We start from the raw sequence: 20,861 nt of genomic DNA, 5'->3' as shown, positions 1-20,861 counted from the left end.
AATATATACACATATATGTATATATAATATATACACATATATAATATATACATATATACATATATAATATATACATATATACATATAATATATACATATATTATATATACATATAATATATACATATATAATATACACGTATATATTATATATATTATATTATATTATATATATATTATATATAATATTATATTATATTATATATAATATATACGTGTATATTATATATACATATATAATATATACATATATAATATATACATATATAATATATATACATATATAATATATACATATATAATATATACATATATAATATATATACATATATAATATATATACATATATAATATATACATATATAATATATATACATATATAATATATACATATATAATATGTATACATGTATAATATATATACATAAATAATATATACATATATAATATATATACATTTATAATATATACATATAATATATATACATTTATAATATATACATATAATATATATACATATATAATATATACATATAATATATATACATATATAATATATACATATAATATATATACATATATAATATATACATATAATATATATACATGTATATTATATATACATATATACATGTATATTATATATGCATATATTATATATATACATATATAATATATATGCATATATACATGTATATTATATATACATATATTATATATAATATATATACATGTATACTATATATACATATATTATATATAATATATACATGTATATTATATATACATATATTATATATAATATATACATGTATATTATATATACATATATTATATATATTATACATGTATTATATATATATATAAAAAATTTGATTTGGCAATTCCACTGTGGGGAAATTATCCTAAAGATAATCTTACAGGGATACACAGTGACATATGTACAAGATAGTTCACTAGAAATAACCTAAATGTCAATTGACAGGGGCCTGGCTAAATAAATTAGAGTATATCCATATAATGGAGTTCTATGTAGCTGTAAAAAACAAACAAAAAAAAAAGAGAGATGGTCTCTATGTACTAATACAGAAAGATATTCAAAATATATTATTAATTGAAAAACAATGCACAAAAATGTGTATTTCCTTTTGCATAAAAAGGGACAATAAAAAAATTGTATTTGTATTTGCTTATATATAAAGAAACTCAAGAGTCAGGCGCAGTGGCTCATGCCTATAATCCCAGCACTTTGGGAGGCTGAGGCAGGAGGACCACTTGAGGCCAGGAACAGGAGTTCAAGACCAGCCTGGACAACACAGCAAAACCTCATCTCAATTTATCTTAAAAATAAACAAATAGATAAACCCAAGGAGGATGGTGTCAGTTGGGAACTGACAGGATACAAAAATATCAGGTAGATTTTTGCTCTATATTTTCTACATTTGAACCCACGTGAATGGGCCAGGCATGGTGGCTCATGCCTGTAAACCCAGCACTTTGGGAGCCTGAGGCAGGTGAATCGCTTGAGTTCAGGAGTTCAAGACCAGCCTGGGCAACATAGCCAGACTCCATTTCAATAAAAAGAAAAAAAAACTGCCTACTTTAAAAATTACCCCCTCCCCAAAATTAAGACTGTTTAAGCCCTTCCTCAAATTATAAGATATTTCAAAAAAAACCGCCTACTTTAAAAATTACCCCCTCCCTAAAATTAAGACTGTTTAAGCCCTTCCTCAAATTATCAGATATTTCAATTCATACTGAACCAATAAGAAAATATTCCTTAGTTTCTAAGTTACATCAGACAGTTTTCTTTTTTTTTTTTTTTTTTTTTTTTTTGAGATGGAGTCTCACTCTGTCACCCAGGCTGGGGCACAGTGGCGTGACCTTGGCTCACTGCAACCTCCGCCCCCTGTGTTCAAGGGATTCTCCTTCCTCAGCCTCCCAAGTAGCTACCAGCACATGCCACCACATCTGGCTATTTTTTTGTATTTTTAGTGGAGACAGGGTTTCGCCATGTTGGCCAGGCTGGTCTCGAACTCCTGACCTCAGGTGATCCACCCACCTTGGCCTCCCAAAGTGCTGGGATTACAGGCATGAGCCACCATGCCCAGCCTAGACTGTCTTTATGCAATGAAATTCAGTACCCATCATGGAATGAAGAGGATACTGTTAAGACTGAGGGGATGGAAGTTGTCCCAGGGAGAGAAATCTCCACACATCTTAGGCCTGGCTTCAAGTATGGAATTACCTTGCATGCCTGACTACCCCAAGTAGCATGGCATGACTTAATTTACTTCTCATTGATATCCTTAATTTCAGGATGATGAGTATTTGGTATTTGTTTTCTAAGACTATATGTTTAAAATGTAGATTACTATACTCTTTCCCAGAGCCAGAATCTCTGGAGGTGAGATCTAGTAATCTACATTTCTAATAAGATTTCTAGGAGATTATCATGCAATCTGAAGTTTTAGAACCACTATTCCAAGAGTTAAATGTTCAGATGTTAATGACAACAAACCACCCAGATAACCATCCTATGGGAGGATATCACAAGGACACATGAACCAGCTTGAAAGATCTTCCACTGGCTAAATCTTCTCCTTGATTTTGACTCATAATTAGAAAGTTCATTCCAAGATAATACAGGAAATTCACCTGTGCTGTCACATAGTACTTTTATTATTTTATTTTCTACATTTAAATCTTTAATTCATTTACAATTATTCTGATAAAGGATATAAGAGATATGGTTTTAACCATACCTTTGTCCAAATGGCTAGCAAGTTATACCAACACTACTTAGTTAAAAATTTGTTGGGTGTGGTGGCATACACCTATAATCCCTGCACTTTAGGAGGCCAAGGCAGGAGGATCATTTGAGGCTAGGAGTTCCCTCAAACCAGCCTGGGGAACACAGTAAGACTTTGTCTCTCCAAAAAAAAAAGGAAAATTAGCCAGGCATGGTGGCACACTCCTGTAGTCCTAGCTACTCAGGAGGCTGAAGTGTAAGAATCTCTTGAGCCCAGGAGTCTGAGGCTGCAATGAGCTGTGATTGCATCACTGCACTCCAACCTGGGCAACAGAGTGAGACCAGTCTAAAAAAAATAAATTAATAATAACAAAACTAAAAACATATCTTTATCCAATAATGAGATACCACCTTTATATTAAACTAAATTATGTTGTGTATTTAACTCTACTTCTGGAATGTCTATTGTGTTTCACTGGTCTTTCTACTTTTCTGCCTAAGCCATACAGTTTTAATGACTGAGGCTTAGTGACATAGTTTAATATTAATATTAAAGATTTAATAGATATTAAAGATTCAATTTCTAATATCTAGTCCTTTATTGTTCTTTTTCAGAGGTATCTAAGTTTTCTTACTTGTGTTTTCTTTTCTTTTCTTTTTTGAGACAGAGTCTCACTGTGTCACCCAGGCTGGAGTGCAGTAGTGTGATCTCAGCTCACTGCAACCTCTGCCTCCCGGGTTCAGGCGATTCTCCTGCCTCAGCCTCCTGAGTAGCTGGGATTACAGGCATGTGCTATCATGCCCAGCTAATTTTTGTATTTTTAGTAGAGACAGGGTTTCGCCATGCTGGTGAAACTGGTCTTGAACTCCTGACCTCAGGTGATCTGCCCACCTTAGCTTCTCAAAGTGCTGGGATTACAGGTGTGAGCCACCATGCCTGGCCTACTTGTGTCCTTTTTCATATGCACTTTAAAAAAAAAATTTTTTTTGGCTAGTGCCAGAAAAATAAAAGTATATATTTTTATTTGGATTATGTTTAAGTTATATATTAATCTAGAGAAAACTGACATGTTTATAACACTGAGCCTTTGTATCAAAAAGTTATTGTGTTTTCCCACTTATTCAAGTCTACTTTTGCATCCTTTATGAGTATTTTAAAGTTTTTGTCGGTCAGTTTGGCACATTTCTGAGTAGGTTTATTCTGGACATTTTATCTTTGTTGCTATTGTAAATGGAGTCCTTTTCTTCCATTCTGTCTTCTAACTGGCTGTTACATACATATGGAAAATATTGATTTCTATGGATTAAGTTTACCATAATTTTCCTATTGAGGGGCTCAATTTTCCTATTGTTCACAGTAAATTTTTCCATTAATTATTTTGGGTGTTCCACATATATGTAAACATCATATCATCTGTGAGAAAAGATGGTTTTATCACCTCCTTTCCAATTACTTTACCTCCAAATTTTTTTTATTTGTATAAATGTTTACGCTAGGTCAGGCACGGTGGCTAATGCCTGTAATCCCAGCATTTTGGGAGGCCGAGGCGGGTGGATCGCCTGAGGTCAGGAGATAGAGACCAGCCTGACCAACATGGTGAAACACTGTCTCTACTGAAAATTAAAAATTAGCGGGGAGTGGTGGCAGGCACGTGTAATCCCAATTGCTCAGGAGGCTGAGGCAGGAGAATCCCTTGAACCCAGGAGGCGGAGGTTGCAGTGAGCTGAGACTGCACCACTGCACACTCCAGCATGGGTGACTGGGTGAGACTCCTTCTCAAAAAATAAAATAAAATTAAATTAAAATTAAAAAATAAAAATAAATCAATGTTTTGGCTTGTACCTCCAAAACAATGTTATTTAGTGGTGGTTACAGGGGGCAACACTGTCTTGTTTCTAATTTCAGTCAGGATACATACCTGTGCTTCCCCACTAAGTATGATGTAACTGAGTTGGATATAGCTTATCGTGTTACAGAAGTTATCTATTAATTAGTATTTTATTACTTTAAATTATGAATTGTTCAATTTTGTCAAATGGATTTTCCACATACATGGAGAAAGCCATATGACTTGTAACTTTTTTTTTCTTTTTTTTTTTTTGAGATGGAGTCTCGCTCTGCCGCCCAGGCTAGAGTGCAGTGACGTGATCTCAGTTCACTGCAACCTCTGCCTCCTGGGCTCAAGCGATTCTCCTGCCTCAGCCTTCTGAGTAGCTGGGATTACAGGCACTTGCCACCACACCCAGCTGATTTTTATATATTTAGTAGCGATGAGGTTTCACCATGTTGGCCAGGCTGGTCTCAATCTCCTGACCTCAGGTGACCTACCTGCCTCGGCCTCCCAAAGTGCTGGGATTACAGGTGTGAGCCATCATGCCCAGCAAGATAACTTTAAGATATCCTTGCATTTCAGAAATTCTATTACATAGCTATTTAATCTTCTCATAGCCTAAAATTAAAAAAATAAGGATTCTAATATTTATTCCAATTTATCATTTGTCCTTTGACTTTATGACTTTTTTTGATATATCAAAATTTTAAAGACTTTTTCTCCTTAGGACTATTTATATGATGATTTATAATATTAGATTTCCTACTATTAAGTCCATCTTGTATTCCTGAAATAAATCCAACTGTCATGAGATAGTACTCTATGGAGACATAATAATTTTGATTTTGGCATCAATATATAGCAAGAATGTGGAAGCTTTCCTTCTTTTTCTATGCTCTGGAATAGATCAAACAGAATTGACAATCTGCTCTTTAATGGTTTCATAGAATCACTCAAATCATTACAGAGTAGACAGATAGTTTCCTTTATAAAACTATCTTATTCTGAGAGCCAGGCATAGTGGCTTGCATATGTAGTCCTAGCAACTCAGGATTACTTGAGGCCAGAAGTTTGAGACCAGCCTGGGCAACACAGCAAGACCACATCTCTAAAAAATATAATTAAAAAAACAATTAGGCCAGGTGCAGTGGCTCACATCTGTAATCCCAGCACTTTGGGAGGCCGAGGCGGGCGGATCACAAGGTCAGGAGATTGAGACCATCCTGGCTAACATGGTGAAACCCCATCTCTACTAAAAATACAAAAAATTAGCCGGGCATGGTGGCAGGTGCCTGTAGTCCCAGCTACTGGGAGGCTGAGGCAGGAGAATGGTGTGAACCCGGGAGGCGGAGCTTGCAGGGAGCCAAGATCACACCACTGCACTCCAGCCTGGGCGACAAAGCGAGACTACGTCTCAAAAAAAAAAATTAGCAGGGCATGGTGGTGCATGCCTGTACTCCTAGCTACTTGGGAGGCTGAGGTGGGAGGACTACCTGAGCCCTAGGAGTTCAAGGCTGCAGTGAGCTATGATCATGCCACTGCACTCCAGCCTCAGTGACAGAGGAAGATCTCGTCTCCTAAAAGATTTTCTTTAAAAAAAGAAAGAAAAGAAATGGTCTGGATCTTATGTTTTTTTCTGGGGCTAGATCTCTGAAAAACTTTCCATTCCATGTATGAAAATTCTTCTAATTAGATTTTCTTTCTCTGCTTCCTTTTGGTTTCCTTTGATATTATTTTTCCTCCTTTAAACCAGTTGTTTAATTCATTACTTTTCATTCTTCCTTTTCATTGCTATAATTATGGCTGATTACACTGATTTTTGAATGATATAAAATGTATTATCTATTTAAAACATTAAATTCTAAAAATTAAGAGAAGCCAAATCAATACTAACATAAAATTTTGACTAGAAGAACACAGATGTCACGTACTAATATAAACTGACCTCAACAACCAAATATTAAAATTTTCTAGCCAGGCCCGCCGGCTCATGCCTGTAATCCTAGCTCTTTGGTCAAGATAGGAAGATTGCTTGAGCCCAAGAGTTCAAGACCAGCTTGGGCAACACAGCAAAACCTTGTCTCTCTAACTAATAAAAAAAATTAGCCAGTCATGGTGGCACACACCGGGGGTCTCAGCTACTCAGGAGGTTGAGGTAGGAGGATCACTTGAGCCCAAGTGGTCAAGGCTGTAGTGAACTGTGATTGTGCCACTGCACTCCAGCCTGAACCACAGGGCAAAACGCTGTTTCAAAAGGAAAAAAGAAAAAAAAAAAAAATCCTACCTTTTGTTTAGCACTTACCTTGAAGGGAATCCAACTTAGCTTTAATTAACATTCTTAACCTTCCTACTTCTTGCCTTTTCAGTTCATCAAGTTTTGTCCTCACATGGTGACTTACTAAATCCAGTTCTTTGCTTAGCCTCCCACTCTGTTAACAAAATTAATAAGTTAGTTTTATCTATTACATTCCATTTTTAGACAAATGCAACAGCTTAAAAACAGGGTTACAAGAATAAATACTTTTGACTAATTTAGATAAATTTAATATTATAAAAAGAATTTCTTTCAAAAGATACTAGCTTTAGGGCTGGGCGTGGTGGCTCATGCCTGTAATCCCAGCACTTTGGGAGGCTGATGTGGGCAATCACCTGAGGTCAGGAGCTGGAGACCAGCCTGGCCAACCTGGTGAAATACCGTCTCTACTAAAAATACAAAGATTAGCTGGGTGTGGTGACACACACCTGTCAATTCTAGCTACCTGGGAGGCTGGGGCAGAAGAATCACTTGAACCCAGGAGGCAGAGGTTGCAGTGAACCAAGATTGCACCACCACACTCCAGCCTGGATGACAAGAGCGAGACTCTGTCTCAAAAAAAAAAAAAAAAAAAAAAAAGGCCAGGCGCGGTGGCTCACGCCTATAATCCCAGCACTTTGGGAGGTCAAGGCGGGTGGATCACTTGAGGTCAGGAGTTCGAGACCAGCCTGGCCAACGTGGTGAAACCCCGTCTTTACTAAAAATACAAAAATTAGCCAGGTGTGGTGGCCCATGCCTGTAATCCCAGCTACTCGGGAGGCTGAGGCAGGAGAATTGCTTGAACCCAGGAGGCGGAGGTTGCAGTGAGCCAAGATCATGCCATTGCACTCCAGCCTGGGCAACAACAGTGAAACTCTGTCTCAAAAAAAAAAAGATTAGCTTTAACTCTAAAATCAAGATGTCTGAAAAACCATGTAATTTAGAAAAGCATCATTAAAGCACAAAGCAGAAACTCAAAAGGTTAAATTGTAAAATGGTGTAGCCACTTCAGAAAACAGTTTGGCGGTTCCTCAAAAAGTTAAACACAGGGTTACCATGACCCGACAATTCCATTCCTAGATATATAACTAAAAGAACAGAAAATATGTTAACACAAAAACCAGAAACCTAAACGTCTATCAACTAATGAATGGATAAACAAAATATAGTATACCAATACAATGGTATATTGTTTGGCCATAAAAAAGTATAAAATCCTGATACATGCTGCAACATGAATGAACCTGTAAAACATTACGCTAAGTGAGAGAAACCAGACACAACAAAGCACTTATTGTATGAGTCCACGTATATGCAATGTCCAGAACAGGCAAATCCACAGAGATGAAAAGTAGATTTGTTGTGGTTGGGGAGAGGGGCGCAATTAGGAGTTACAGCTTAATAGGCACAAGGTTTCTTTTGGGGGACAATGAAAATATTCTAAAATTAGATAGTGGTGATGATTGCATGACTCTGTAGGTATATTAAAAAAACTACTAAAATGGCAGGGTGCAGTGGCTCCCACCTGTTATCCCAGAACTTTGGGAGGCTGAGGTGGATAGATCGTTAGAGCACTGCAGTTTTGAGACCAGCCTGGCCAACATGGCGAAAACCCATCTCTACTAAAAATACAAATATTAGCCAGGTGTGGTGGCACATCCCTGTAGTCCCAGCTACTCAGGAGGCTGAGACAGGAGAATCGTTTCAGCCAGTAAGGTGGAGGTTGTAGTGAGCTGAGATCATGCCACTGCACTGCAGCCTGGGCGACAGAACAAGACTCCATCTCAAAACAAAATAAAAAAAGACAAAAAGATGCTGAATTTTATGCTTTAAAAAGATAAATTTTATCGTATATGAATTATATGTCAACAAAGTATTTATTTTATTTTATTTTATGACACGGGGTCCAGTCTGTCACCCAGGCTGGAGTGCAGTAGCATGATCATGGCTCACTGCAGCCTCAACCTCCCAGGCTCAAGCAGTCCTCCCACCTCAACCTCCCAAGAAGCTAGGACTACAGATGCATGCCACCACGCCTGATTAAGTTTTGTATTTTTTGTAGAGACAGGGTTTTGCCATGTTGCCCAGGCTGGTCTCAAACTTCTGAGCTCAAGCAATCCACCCACCTCAGCCTCCCAAAGTACTGGGATTACAGGTGTGAGCCACCGCACCTGGCTTGTTATTTTTTTAAAAAGTTAAGTTGGTCAGCACCATTAGGGCAAAAAAGAACATTTAAATTAAGTTAAAAGTCAGTGGGCCTCTATAAGCATTAGTCATTCCATATATAAAAGCTTTTCAAAATTTATCTTTTTTAGGTCTCCTTTGATTACTTTCTTCAGAGATGAGTCATTAGTAGGAACACTAGGAGAATATACTGTTACAGAATCAAAAAGAGCAGTATATTTCAAGGAGAGAATAGTCATTATTATTAGATAAAACAATAGTTGTCAAAATGTAGTCCCCAACTGGAAGCATCAGCATCACCAGGGACTTCAGAAATGCAGGCCCTAGAGTTACTGAAATGGACACCCTGAAGGTAGAACCAGAAATATGTTTTAACAAACCCTGAAATCCAAAAACTATTGAGATACATAAAGGAGCCCAGTAGAATGAGGAATCAAAGATGTTAGGATGTTCACTAGATTTGGCAATTAAGAAGTCATGGATGCCCTCCATGACTTAACTCTAAAATCAAGATGCCTGATCAATGTTCAGTGGAACAGTGAGGGCAGTACCATAACCTTTCCAGTTAGGGAATGTTTGGGAAGTGAAGAAATGTAATATGATTCTCCTTTCAAAATGCTTAGATGAAAAGGAAAGAGAGGCCGGGCACGGTGGCTCACACCTATAATCTCAGCACTTTGGGAGGCCAAGGCAGGGGGATCATTTGAGGTCAGGAGTTTGAGACCAGCCTGGACAACATGGCAAAACCCCATGTCTACTAAAAATACAAAAATTAGCCAGACAAGGTGGCCCACACCTGTAATCCCAGCTACTTGGGAGGCTGAGGTGGGAGGATCACTTGAGCCTGGGAGGCAGAGGTAGCAGTGAGCCAAGATTGTGTCACTGTACTCCAGCCTGGGTGACAGAGTGAGGCCTTGTCCCAAAACAAAAAAAAAGGAAAGAGAAAATTCTAACTTTCTTTTTTTTTTTTTTTTTCAGATTTTTTATGAAACAAGAGTCTTTACTCAGTTATTTGTGATGATTATATTGGCTTGCGTTTTATTGTCTAGTTTTACTCATTTTTTTTTTTTTAAGAGATTAGGTCTCGCTCTGTGTCATGTGGGCTACAGTACAGTCATATAATCATGGCTCACTGCAACCTCAAACTCCTGGGCTCAAGCGATCCTCCCACCTCAGCTTTCTGAGCAGCTAGGACTACAGGCACATACCACCACATCCAGCTAATTTTTTCTATTTTTGGTAGAGGTAGGGGTTTCATTATGTTGCCTAGGCTGGTCTTGAATTCCTGGGATCAAGTGATCCTCCCACCTTGGCTTCTCAAACTGCTGGGATTACAAGTGTGAGCCACTGTGCTTGGCCTCAGACAATTTTTTTTTTAATTTGAAGGATAATTTTTTATTTAATTTTTAATTAAATTAATTTTAAATTTTAATTTTTTGTAGTTACAGGGTCTCTCTATGTTGCTCAGGCTGGTCTCAAACTACTGGCTAGAAGCCATCCTCCTGCTTCAGTCTCCCAAAGTGCTGGGATTACAGGTGTGAACTACTGCGCCCAGCCCCTCTTTTTTTTTTTCTTTTTCTTTTTTTTTTTGTTTTGAGATGAAGTCTCACTCTATTGCCCAGGCTGGAGTGCAGTGGCATGACCTCGGCTCACTGCAACCTCTGCCACCCAGGTTCAGGCAATTCTCCTGCCTCAGCCTCCCGAGTGGCTGGGATTACAGGTGCCTACCACCACACCCGGCTAATTTTTGTATTTTTAGTAGAGACAGGGTTTCACCATCTTGGCCAGGCTAGTCTTGAACTCCTGACCTCATGATCCACCTGCCTCGGCCTCCCAAAGTGCTGAGATTACAGGCGTGAGCCACCACACCCGGCCCCTCATTTCTTTTTTATTGTGAAACTGTTTAACTCCATTTTGGTTCCCCCAACCCTTCATAGAAACAGGAATTGAATGTAAAAGGAAGATAGTTATAATAGTATTCCCTGCACCAATCCAGGAAGCTTATTTTCTTCTTTTGCCTGAATATCTCTATGTAGTATCTCCCATGATCCACATTTTCTATGTTACCCCAAATAATGCTCTTACTCCTGATACAAGACATTAAGAGTTCTACATCAGATATATTCACCATAGGAAACTTGTTCCACAGATCGAATTAATCCTTCAGAAGAAGAGTAAGATTATCCTCAAAGACAATTCCGGGGAATTATTAGCATAACACTATTATCTTTTCCCCAGAAAAGTTCACAACTTCCAAGAGGAGAGCTGCGAACTAAATGCCACACCTGAGCGCTGACAGACACCACAACCTAACGGGAGTCAGTCTTTCAAAGAAGTTCACACCAAGAACAGAAACTAAAATAAAAGGTTTGTTTGACCCAGAATGAGTCTTTCAAACACAGTTCTCTTATTCTGATTCTAGAAAAAAGGCAACGTAATTTTTTAAGAAAGTAAAACTTAAATAAATAAAGATAACATAAGCAAACACAATTATCTTAGGAGACATTACTGGAATTTTAAAATGAACTGGATTTTTTTTTTTTACTCACTGAGTCTAAGATAAACCCAGCTAAACTGATTCATTTCCTTTTAAGGAAAGACTTTACAAGAATCTCTCATGTCAGGTCTTTACAACCCCCTTTCTTATTATGGGTACTAAAGAGCTGACTGTGGCTGGAATTATGTCAAATAGGGTTCTTAGGACAGAGTCAAATGGTTAAACCTCTCTGACTGATATAATACATAGCCCATTATCTCTTCTGTTAATCTGGGCCTGATTAAAACACCAGAACCTCGCCTATTCCAAACTTTTGAATAACTTCCTACTGTTCTCAGATAATGACCCAAACCCCTTAACATGATACACAGGCCCTCTGTCATCGAGGTTGTGATTCTTTCCAAACCTCATCTTTTGGCCACTCAGGGACTCCATTTCCCATTCTGGGGTCTAGCCACAGTTACTGCTTCCAGTTTCCCACATACCTCTTGCCTCTGTACCATTGCACCTTTGTCTAGGATGCATCCCAGTCCCTCTCCTTTTCTCACTACATCTTTAAGCTCTGGCATAATCTCTATTAGGAAGAACAACTTCCCACCTCGCCCCACTGCTTCATATTAGATTATGTGTCTGTCTTCTGTATTTCTAGATTAAATACTCATCATATAATCCATCCTATAATCTATTTCTGGATATGATTTTCCCTTGAGGGTTCCTTAAAGGCTGGGAATAAATCTCATCTTTGTATTTCTAGTACTTAGCTCAGTGCCTGGCACGTGCAAATGTTTGTTAAATATTTAAGCCAAGCGTGGTGGCACGCACCTGTAGTCCCAACTACTGGAGAGACTGAGGTGGGAGGATCACTAGAGCCCAGGAGCTCAAGGACAGCCTGGTTATATGGTGAGACCTCATCTCTAAAAAAATTTTAAATTAAGATACATATATGTATTTATTATTGAATTGCATTTACCTTTATTTCCTCTATGTCCGCTTTCTGGAGCTTTTCTCTGAAGTGTTTATCTGTTTCCAGCACATCAATCACTTGCTTGAGATATTCATCATAATAAAGTCCAGTATCCTTCAAATTAAGAAACCAACAGTAATGCTTCTGCAGGTTTTTCCTTGTTTGAATCTAAAGAGGTCAATCCTGAGAAACAATTTCTAGCAAAATGGCATTAAGACATATTTACCTTGATAGTTTCAACAAAGTGAAAAGCTATATTTCTGAAATAAATAGTTTTATATCAGAACCAATATCATCTTTTATTGTTACATAAAGGTAGATTTTTCTTTTTTACGATACTCTCTAGTCCAGTAGATTTTCTATATAGTTCAGACAATGAAGATTTTACCATTTTGGTTTCTCCCCATTGTTACCTGCCTCTGCTTTGAATAGAATACAGTGTTTTCTTGGCTAGGTAGGTCTGTGTTGGAAATGTATTACAATTAATTCTTCTATCTAATATACTAACTATATTAAATAAATATTGTCTAATGGTAAACAGCATATGCTTGGCCAATACTCTTTTCACTGCTATTTCAGAAATAGTTCCCAAGTGTACAATTTTATAAGTAATAAATATTAGCAATATTTTTGTTATAATTCCTCCCATTTCATTTAGTTATAGTTTCACCTCATTTTACCTCATTTAGTTATAATTATAATTCATTTCATTTAGTTATAATTCCTCCCATTTCACTTCATTTCACTTACTGGTGGTTCTATCTTTGCACTTTCCACAGGGTGAATATTTTGTACTTTTGTCTTGTCTATGTCTATAGGCACAGCTTCAAGAGCAGTAAGTAAACATGTAATCAAGAGAAGGCAATACTGTAGCAGGATGGTCCTCCACCTCATCTGAAATAAAGGAATAATTATGGTAAAGTCATGAATAGATGTACATGCATTCCAAATGTCACATTAATCATATATTTAATCCCAAGAGGTTTAATAAAACAAAAAAAATTATAGGAAAGGGAAAAAATAGATTATAACTTGTCAAAAATAATGCTTAAAATAGATCACTAAAGAAAATCAAGGGAGAAATTGTTTTTGTAGCCAAAATTAAAAAGACAGAATACAATATTTTAAACTGTTTTTGTTTGTTTGTTTTTTCGAGACGGAGTTTCACTCTCGTTGCCCAGGCTGGAGCCCAATAGTACGATCACCACTCACCGCAACCTCCACCTCCTGGGTTCAAGCGATTCTCCTGCCTCAGCCTCCCAAGCAGCTCGGATTACAGGCATGTGCCATCATGCCTGGCTAATTTTGTATTTTTAGTACAGACGGGAGTTTCTCCCTGTTGGTCAGGCTGGTCTCGAACTCCTGACCTCAGGTGATCCACCCGTCTCGGCCTCCCAAAGTGCAAAGATTACAGGCGTGAGCCACCGCGCCCGGCCTATATTGTTTTTATAGTATAAGAAAACATTTGGTTAATTACAAAAGCTTCAATCTAGCCAAGGCTTTTTTTTTTTTTTTTTTTTTTTTTTCAAGGCAACGCGTTTTACCCACAGAACACCATTTGGAAAAGAACACATAATCCCATTTTCACCACAACCCTAGGCGGTACATACACAGGAGAGTGACACATTTTACAAATGAAGAAATTAATAATTAAACCAACTCCCTTACAGAGCATTGTCTTGCCATTAACAAACCACTAAAACTCACATTTTACTATCTTTATACCAATTTTTTTAGTATCTTTATTGAGATATACTTCACATGTCATAAAATTCACCTATTTAAGTATAGGATATGTCTAATCTATAAAGATGCTACCCAAAGTTTAGTTCTCAATCTTACAAAATCAGATCATCTGAAAGCAGATCAGAAATGCAAATTCTCAGGCTGTACCCAAAACCTCTGGGGTGGGGGCCAGGAACCTGTTTTAACAAACAGGGGGTTCCAGGGGGTTCCTATGTATACTAAAACCTGAGATCCACTCATCTTTAGGATACTAGAATCTCTAATAGGGTAGTATACTTCACAGAATGTCTTCTCACTATGAATCACCTCCTCTTCCCCACAATTACTTTTAATAACAAAAAAGGTTTATTATTCATTCATGCTTTTGTCCACACATACGTAGGTGTGCATTTTGGGTTTTTTGAGATATAACTCATAAGGCATAAAATGTTTTAAATTATACTATTCAGTGTTTTCTAGAATATTCACAAGGCTGCGCAACCATCTCTACTATCTAATTTTAAAACATTTTCATCATCTCAAAAAGAAACCCCATACCCATTAGCAGTCACTCACTGTTACCCTTTTTTTCCCATCCCCTGGAAACCACTAATCTACTTTCTATCTGTATAGATTTGCCTATTCTGGGCATTTCATATAAATGGAATTATGCAATATGTAGCCTTTTGTGTCTGTCTTTTATCACTTAGCAGTATGTTTCCAGGTCCATCAACATTGTAACAAGTATCAGGACTTTATTTCTTTTTCATAGCTGAATAGATAGTCCATTGTATAGATATGCCATATTTGTTTATCCATTCATGAATTCATGGACATTTGGATTGTTTCTTTCAGGCAGTTTTGAATAATACTTCAGTAAACATTTGTGTTCAAGTTACTGTGTTAACACGTTTTCAGTTCTTTTGGTTATATAACTAGGAGTAGAATTGCTGAGTCAGTTTGGTAACTCTAAGTTTAACTTTTTGAGGAACTGCCAAACTGTTTTCTAAAGCAGCTATACCATTTTACATTCTCACCACCTATAAATGAGGGTTCTAATTTTTCCATATTCTTCCACGTGTTTTTGTCACTTCTGCTGCTCTCTTCCTCTCCTGCCAAGACTACTATAAATGAAAGAAGGAAAGTCAAGAGAATGTGTTTGTATACGTGAATATGTGTGTATGTCCTAACAACACCTGACAACATCTTTTTTTTTTTTTTTGAGACAGAGTCTTGCTCTATCGCCCAGGCTGGAGTGCAATAGCCCGATCTCGGCTCACTGCAACCTCCGCCTCACGGGTTCAAGTGATTCTCCTGCCTCAGCCTCCCGAGTAGCTGGGACTACAGGTACCCACCACCACGCCCAGCTAATTTTTGTATTTTTGGTAGAGACAGCGTTTCACCATGTTGGCCAGGCTGGTCTCGAACTCCTGACCTCAGATGATCCACCCAGCTCAGCCTCCCAAAGTGCTGAAATTACAGGCATGAGCCACGGCACCTAGCCGCTGACAACATATTGAAATGACAAAGTCACAAAAAGTTTCTGAGAAACTGCTTTAAAACACTAACTGAATTTATGGTTCCTAAAGATTTAATTGATCCCCATGCTTATTATAAATAACAACAGAAACCATCTATTGAATGTTTACTATGTACCAAGCAGTATGCTAAACTTTTAAAATATATTAACTCATCAACTCCTACAATGACTCTGTGAAGTCAATATTATTATCCCCATTTCAAAGTACAGAAACTGAGACATATCACTTCTAGTTCACACAGCAGTCAGTCATACAGCCAGAGAGTAGACCTGGGAGTGACTGACTCCAAAGCCTTTGTTGGCTTTTCAGGAGTGGTTCTCAAAGTATGGTCCCTGGGCCAGCAGCATTGGCATCACCTGGGAATTTGTTAGAAATGTGAATTCTCAAGGCCTACTCCATATTTTCTAAATCAGAGACTCTGGGTGTAGGGGGCCTCACAATCTCTGTTTTAACAAACCCTATAGGTGATTCTGATACATGCCAACATTTGAAAACCACTGCCCTAGAACATACTGCCTCCCTTTGCTCTATTATTTACCAACCTCACCTACAATGAGACACAAAGAGAATGCCCATCTCAAAGGTAAACTTGGATCTTTAAAAAACAGAAAGTGGGAAAAAAAGAGAAATAGAAAGTGGGTTTTATACCAAGCAGTAAGGCAGAACTAAATTTAGATCTATATTCTAATTCCAGCTGCACCACTTACTTGCTATATGATCACAGGTTAGTCAATTAACTTTTCCCACTTCAGTTCCCTCATTTATAAAAATAAAAAAAATTTTAAATAAGAGAATTAAAGTTGAACTTAGTATTACTTAAGTACTTAAATTCTATTATCTATTTATTCTTTTGAGTACAGATCTTTCCTGTTACCTAATCAGAAATAATAAACAGAAATAAAATTAAAAAAAGGAAACAAAAGCTGCTTGTACTCACACCATTCATTTAAAATGATTAAGTTATATGACTTATAAATGCCTTTAAACTAAATATTGCTTATTCAGCCAGCTTAAAATTATATTGGTAAAGCAAGTAGCAGGCCTGGTTGCTGAGATACAAAGATTAACAACAAGGAAAATGAACTAGCAAAGAAAGTTCATATCTAGACACAATAAAAATGATATAAAGCCAGGAAAGTTTCACATTTTGGAAACAAAATATGGAACATTATCCTCTCTGATCAAACTGAGAATTTGCTTCTGTGGAAGCAGAAACAAAGCTCCTCCTTGATTTCAGGTTTAGAGACTGTCAGACTTACTTTTCATTCAAGCTGGATTTATTTTTAACTTTTGCAAGAAAGAGGACAATGAATTGTTACTGCCATTTCAAAGCCAAAACTTCCACTTTTTGATAATTTTAAAGGACAAAACACTGAATTTTTTTTTTTTTTTTCGATGCAGAGTCTTACTCTGCCACCCAGTCTGGAGTGCAGTGGCATGATCTTGGCTCACTGCAACCTCTGCCTCCCGGGTTCAAGTGATTACCCTGCCTCAGCCTCCAGAGTAGCTGGGATTACAGGTGTAGGCCACCACGCCCAGCTAGTTTTGTATTTTTAGTAGAGACAGGATTTTACCATGTTGGCCAGGCTGGTCTTGAACTCCTGACCTCAGGTGATCTGCCCGCCTCAGCCTCCCAAAGTGCTGGGATTACAGGCGTGAGCCACCGTGCCCGGCCAAGACTGATATTTTTTTTTTTTTTCTTGAGACGGAGTCTAGCTCTGTCGCCCAGGCTGGAGTGCAGTGGCGCAATCTCGGCTCACTGCAAGCTCCGCCTCCCGGGTTCACGCCATTCTCCTGCCTCAGCCTCTCCGAGTAGCTGGGACTACAGGCGCCCGCCACCATGCCCGGCTAATTTTTTTGTATTTTTTAGTAGAGACGAGGTTTCACCGTGGTCTCCATCTCCTGACCTCGTGATCCGCCCGCCTCGGCCTCCCAAAGTGCTGGGATTACAAGCGTGAGCCACCGCGCCCGGCCAAGACTGATATTTTTAAGGAGAAATCTGTTTAAAAATAAAATACAACAGAACTGATTAATAGTAAATACAGCCAGAAGCAAGAGGACACATATTATATGATTCAATTTATATAAATGTCGAAAATAGGCAAATCCACAGAGAAAGAAAGCAGATTACAGGTTGTTGAGGGCTGCTGGTGGAGAGGGGAAAATGAGAAATAAGTGCTACATGGGTACAGGGTTCCTTTTGGGGTGATGAAAATATTCTAAAATTAGATCATTGAGATGGTTGCATAATCTTATGAATATACTAAAAACCAGTGAATTGTATACTATAAAAGACAGAACTGTATGATATGTAAATCATATTGCAATTTTTTTAAAAGGAGTAAAAATAGAGCAAAAAATTCCAAGTTTATAAAATGTGAAAATTTTTAAAAATACAATTTATGAACCACTATTAACCTTCTACACTAGTCATGCTTATAATTTTTCAAAATTATCCCATTTTCTATGTTCTCAATGATTTTTGTTTGCTTGTTCTACAATCACTAGAAAAGCACGTGAAAATCTTACATCATGATTTTGTCTGTTTTTCCTTATAATTCTGTCAATTTTTATTCAAATATTAGGTATATATATATATAAATTTAAGATTTTCTAGCTTTACAGTAAATTTAATCTTTTATCTCATGACTGACCTTTATATCCCAACCATATTCGTGTTTTTTTTTTATTGTTTTTTGAGACAGGGTCTCAACATGTTGCCCAGGCCAGTCTCCAACTCTTGGGCTCAAGTAATCCTCTTGCCTCAGCCTCCCAAAGTGCTGGGATTAGAGGCATAAGCTACTACACCCAGCCTCAATTAATGGAATATGAAAATTGTAATTAGCCACATAGCAACAGCAACATAGTCTTTGTTATGTGTACATGCATGAACTTTATTATAGTTATTATTATTGTCATAACTTCAGATTGAGTTTTTGCATTGTTGGTGCTTGTCATTGTAAATATCTTCATAAAGATTAAGCTGTGATTTGGCATTAAAATGAAAAGTTATTTTGCAAGCACAGAAACAAAGCAGCTGATATTAGTGAAGCAAATACTTGATATTAGGGGAATAACAGCAATTTTACTCTTTCTTATAAAGGAACAACTAAGTGCTTTACCTGACTTTAGACAGGAAGATACCTGCAAGTAGACAAAGCCATGTTACGTTTTGTTAGTAAAACACAACAGGATTACCTATCAGCAGCCAAACAATGCAAATGAAGATAGCAGAAACCAACTATGCCTCCAATAAATAAAAAAACTCAAGGAACATGAGGCTGAATTGATGGACTCATGCAAACGTCAATTTGTCAGGAACTTCCTGAAAATACTGAACAGAAGCTGCATAACTTCCAGCAAAGTATAGTTTAAGGAAAAAATAAAGCTGAGTTTAGTCAACAGGAAATTCTAACAAAATCCTGATGTTCTTTTACATGCCTCAAAATCTACATTAATGCTAAAGGTGGTAAAGAGATTGATACGAGAATGGTCAGAAAATAACAAATCACTGTAACATTGCTGTAAATGCCTACAGCCAAAAGTTGTTGCCATATTAAACATTAAATTATAAAATGATTTCCCCAAGATGTTATATTAAGCATTTTTAAGGAGTGGGGGGTTGATGGATGGTGGCTGAGCTAAAGGAAGAGTAGCTAAATCTGATTTGAATGTTGAAGAGCACTACATAACCTGACAAGTGTGTTTATTAGTTTAGTTCTTGATACATTCTGAGAGTGTGTATCTGAATAAAGAATAGGTTGCCTGAAAAGTAATACAAGTTGGTGTGATTCATGAAGGCCAGCCCTCCAGGTCTTCATCAACAAATCACTTAAGGAGAGTTTCAGGAAAGAATATGAATCTGAAAACTTCTGTCATCATCTTCTGATAAGATGAAGAAAGCACCAGCACCAAGCTTGTAAAGCTTGTACAATTAATATAGGGGGCTTGGAAAAAAATCTCTAGCAAAAGGGTATGAAGAGGCTGGGCGTGGTGGCTCACGCCTGTAATGCCAGCACTTTGGGAGGCCAAGGCAGGCAGACTGGTTGAGGTTAGGAGTTCAAGACCAACCTGGCCAACATGATGAAACCCTGTCTCTACTAAAAATACAAAAAATTAGCTGGGCATGGTGGCACACGCCTGTAGTCCTAGCTACTCAGGAGGCTGAGGCAGGAGAATCGCCTGAACCTGGGAGGTGAAGGTTGCAGTGAGCGAGATTGCACCACTGTATTCCAACCTGGGCAACACAGCAAAACTCCATCTCAAAAAAAAAAAAAAAAAGATATGTTATTAAGTAGACTTTAAGGGCCAGGCACGGTGGCTCATGCCTGTAATCCCAACACTTTGGGAGGCTGAGGTGGGTGGATCACCTTAGGTCAGGAGTTTGCAACCAGCCTGGCCAACATGGCGAAACCCTGTCTCTACTAAAAATGTGAAAATTAGCCTGGAGTGGTGGCGCATGCCTGTAGTCCCAGCTACTCAGGAGGCTGAGGCAGGAGAATGGCTTGAACCCAGGAGGCAGAGGTTGAAGTGAGCCAAGATTGTGCCACTGTACTCCAGTCTGGGCAAGAGAGTGAGACTGTCTCAAAAAAAAAAAAAGAGAGGAAGAAAGAAGAAAGAAGAAGGAGGAGGGAGGAGGAAGGAGGAGGAAGGAAGAAGAGGAAGAAGAAGAAGAAAAGAAGAAGAAGAAGAAGGAAAAAGAAGAAGGAAGAGAAGGAAGAAGAAGAAAGAAGAAGAAGAAGGAAGAAGAAGGAAGAAGAAGAAAGAAGAAGAGAAGAAGAAAGAAGAAGAAAGAAGAAGAAGAAAGAGAAGAAGAAGAACAAGAACAAGAAGAAGAAGAAGAAGAAAGAGAAGAAGAAGAGGAGAAGAAGAAGAAGAAGAAGAAGAAGAAGAAAGAGAAGAAGAAGAAGAACAAGAACAAGAAGAAGAAGAAGAAAGAGAAGAAGAAGAAGAAGAAGAAGAAGAAGAAGAAGAAGAAGAAGAAAGAGAAGAAGAAGAAGAAGAAGAAGAAGAAAAGAAGAAGAGGAAGAAGAAGAAATAAAATAAACAGGCTTTATTTCCATTGGGTCGGGTG

The 20,861-nt window shown here is 37.7% G+C and overlaps 1 protein-coding gene across 9 annotated transcripts in view; it reads right to left on the bottom strand.

The window, feature by feature from the left end:
* The window catches only part of NUCB2 (nucleobindin 2), a 126,198-nt gene that overhangs the window by 23,828 nt on the left and 81,509 nt on the right, over positions 1-20,861 (bottom strand). For all 9 annotated transcript variants that reach the window (XM_030828643.1, XM_030828644.1, XM_030828646.1 and 6 more), the window contains 3 exons: positions 13,272-13,415; positions 12,528-12,635; positions 6,886-7,012 (listed from right to left, as the gene is read on the bottom strand). In XM_030828643.1, coding sequence (XP_030684503.1) covers positions 6,886-7,012; positions 12,528-12,635; positions 13,272-13,415 — 379 coding nt within the window. The remainder of the gene's footprint in view (positions 1-6,885; positions 7,013-12,527; positions 12,636-13,271; positions 13,416-20,861) is intronic.

Source organism: Nomascus leucogenys, chromosome 15, assembly GCF_006542625.1.
Source record: "Nomascus leucogenys isolate Asia chromosome 15, Asia_NLE_v1, whole genome shotgun sequence".
NCBI classification, from domain to species: domain Eukaryota; kingdom Metazoa; phylum Chordata; class Mammalia; order Primates; family Hylobatidae; genus Nomascus; species Nomascus leucogenys.
This window is presented reverse-complemented; position numbering and strand designations above follow the sequence as displayed.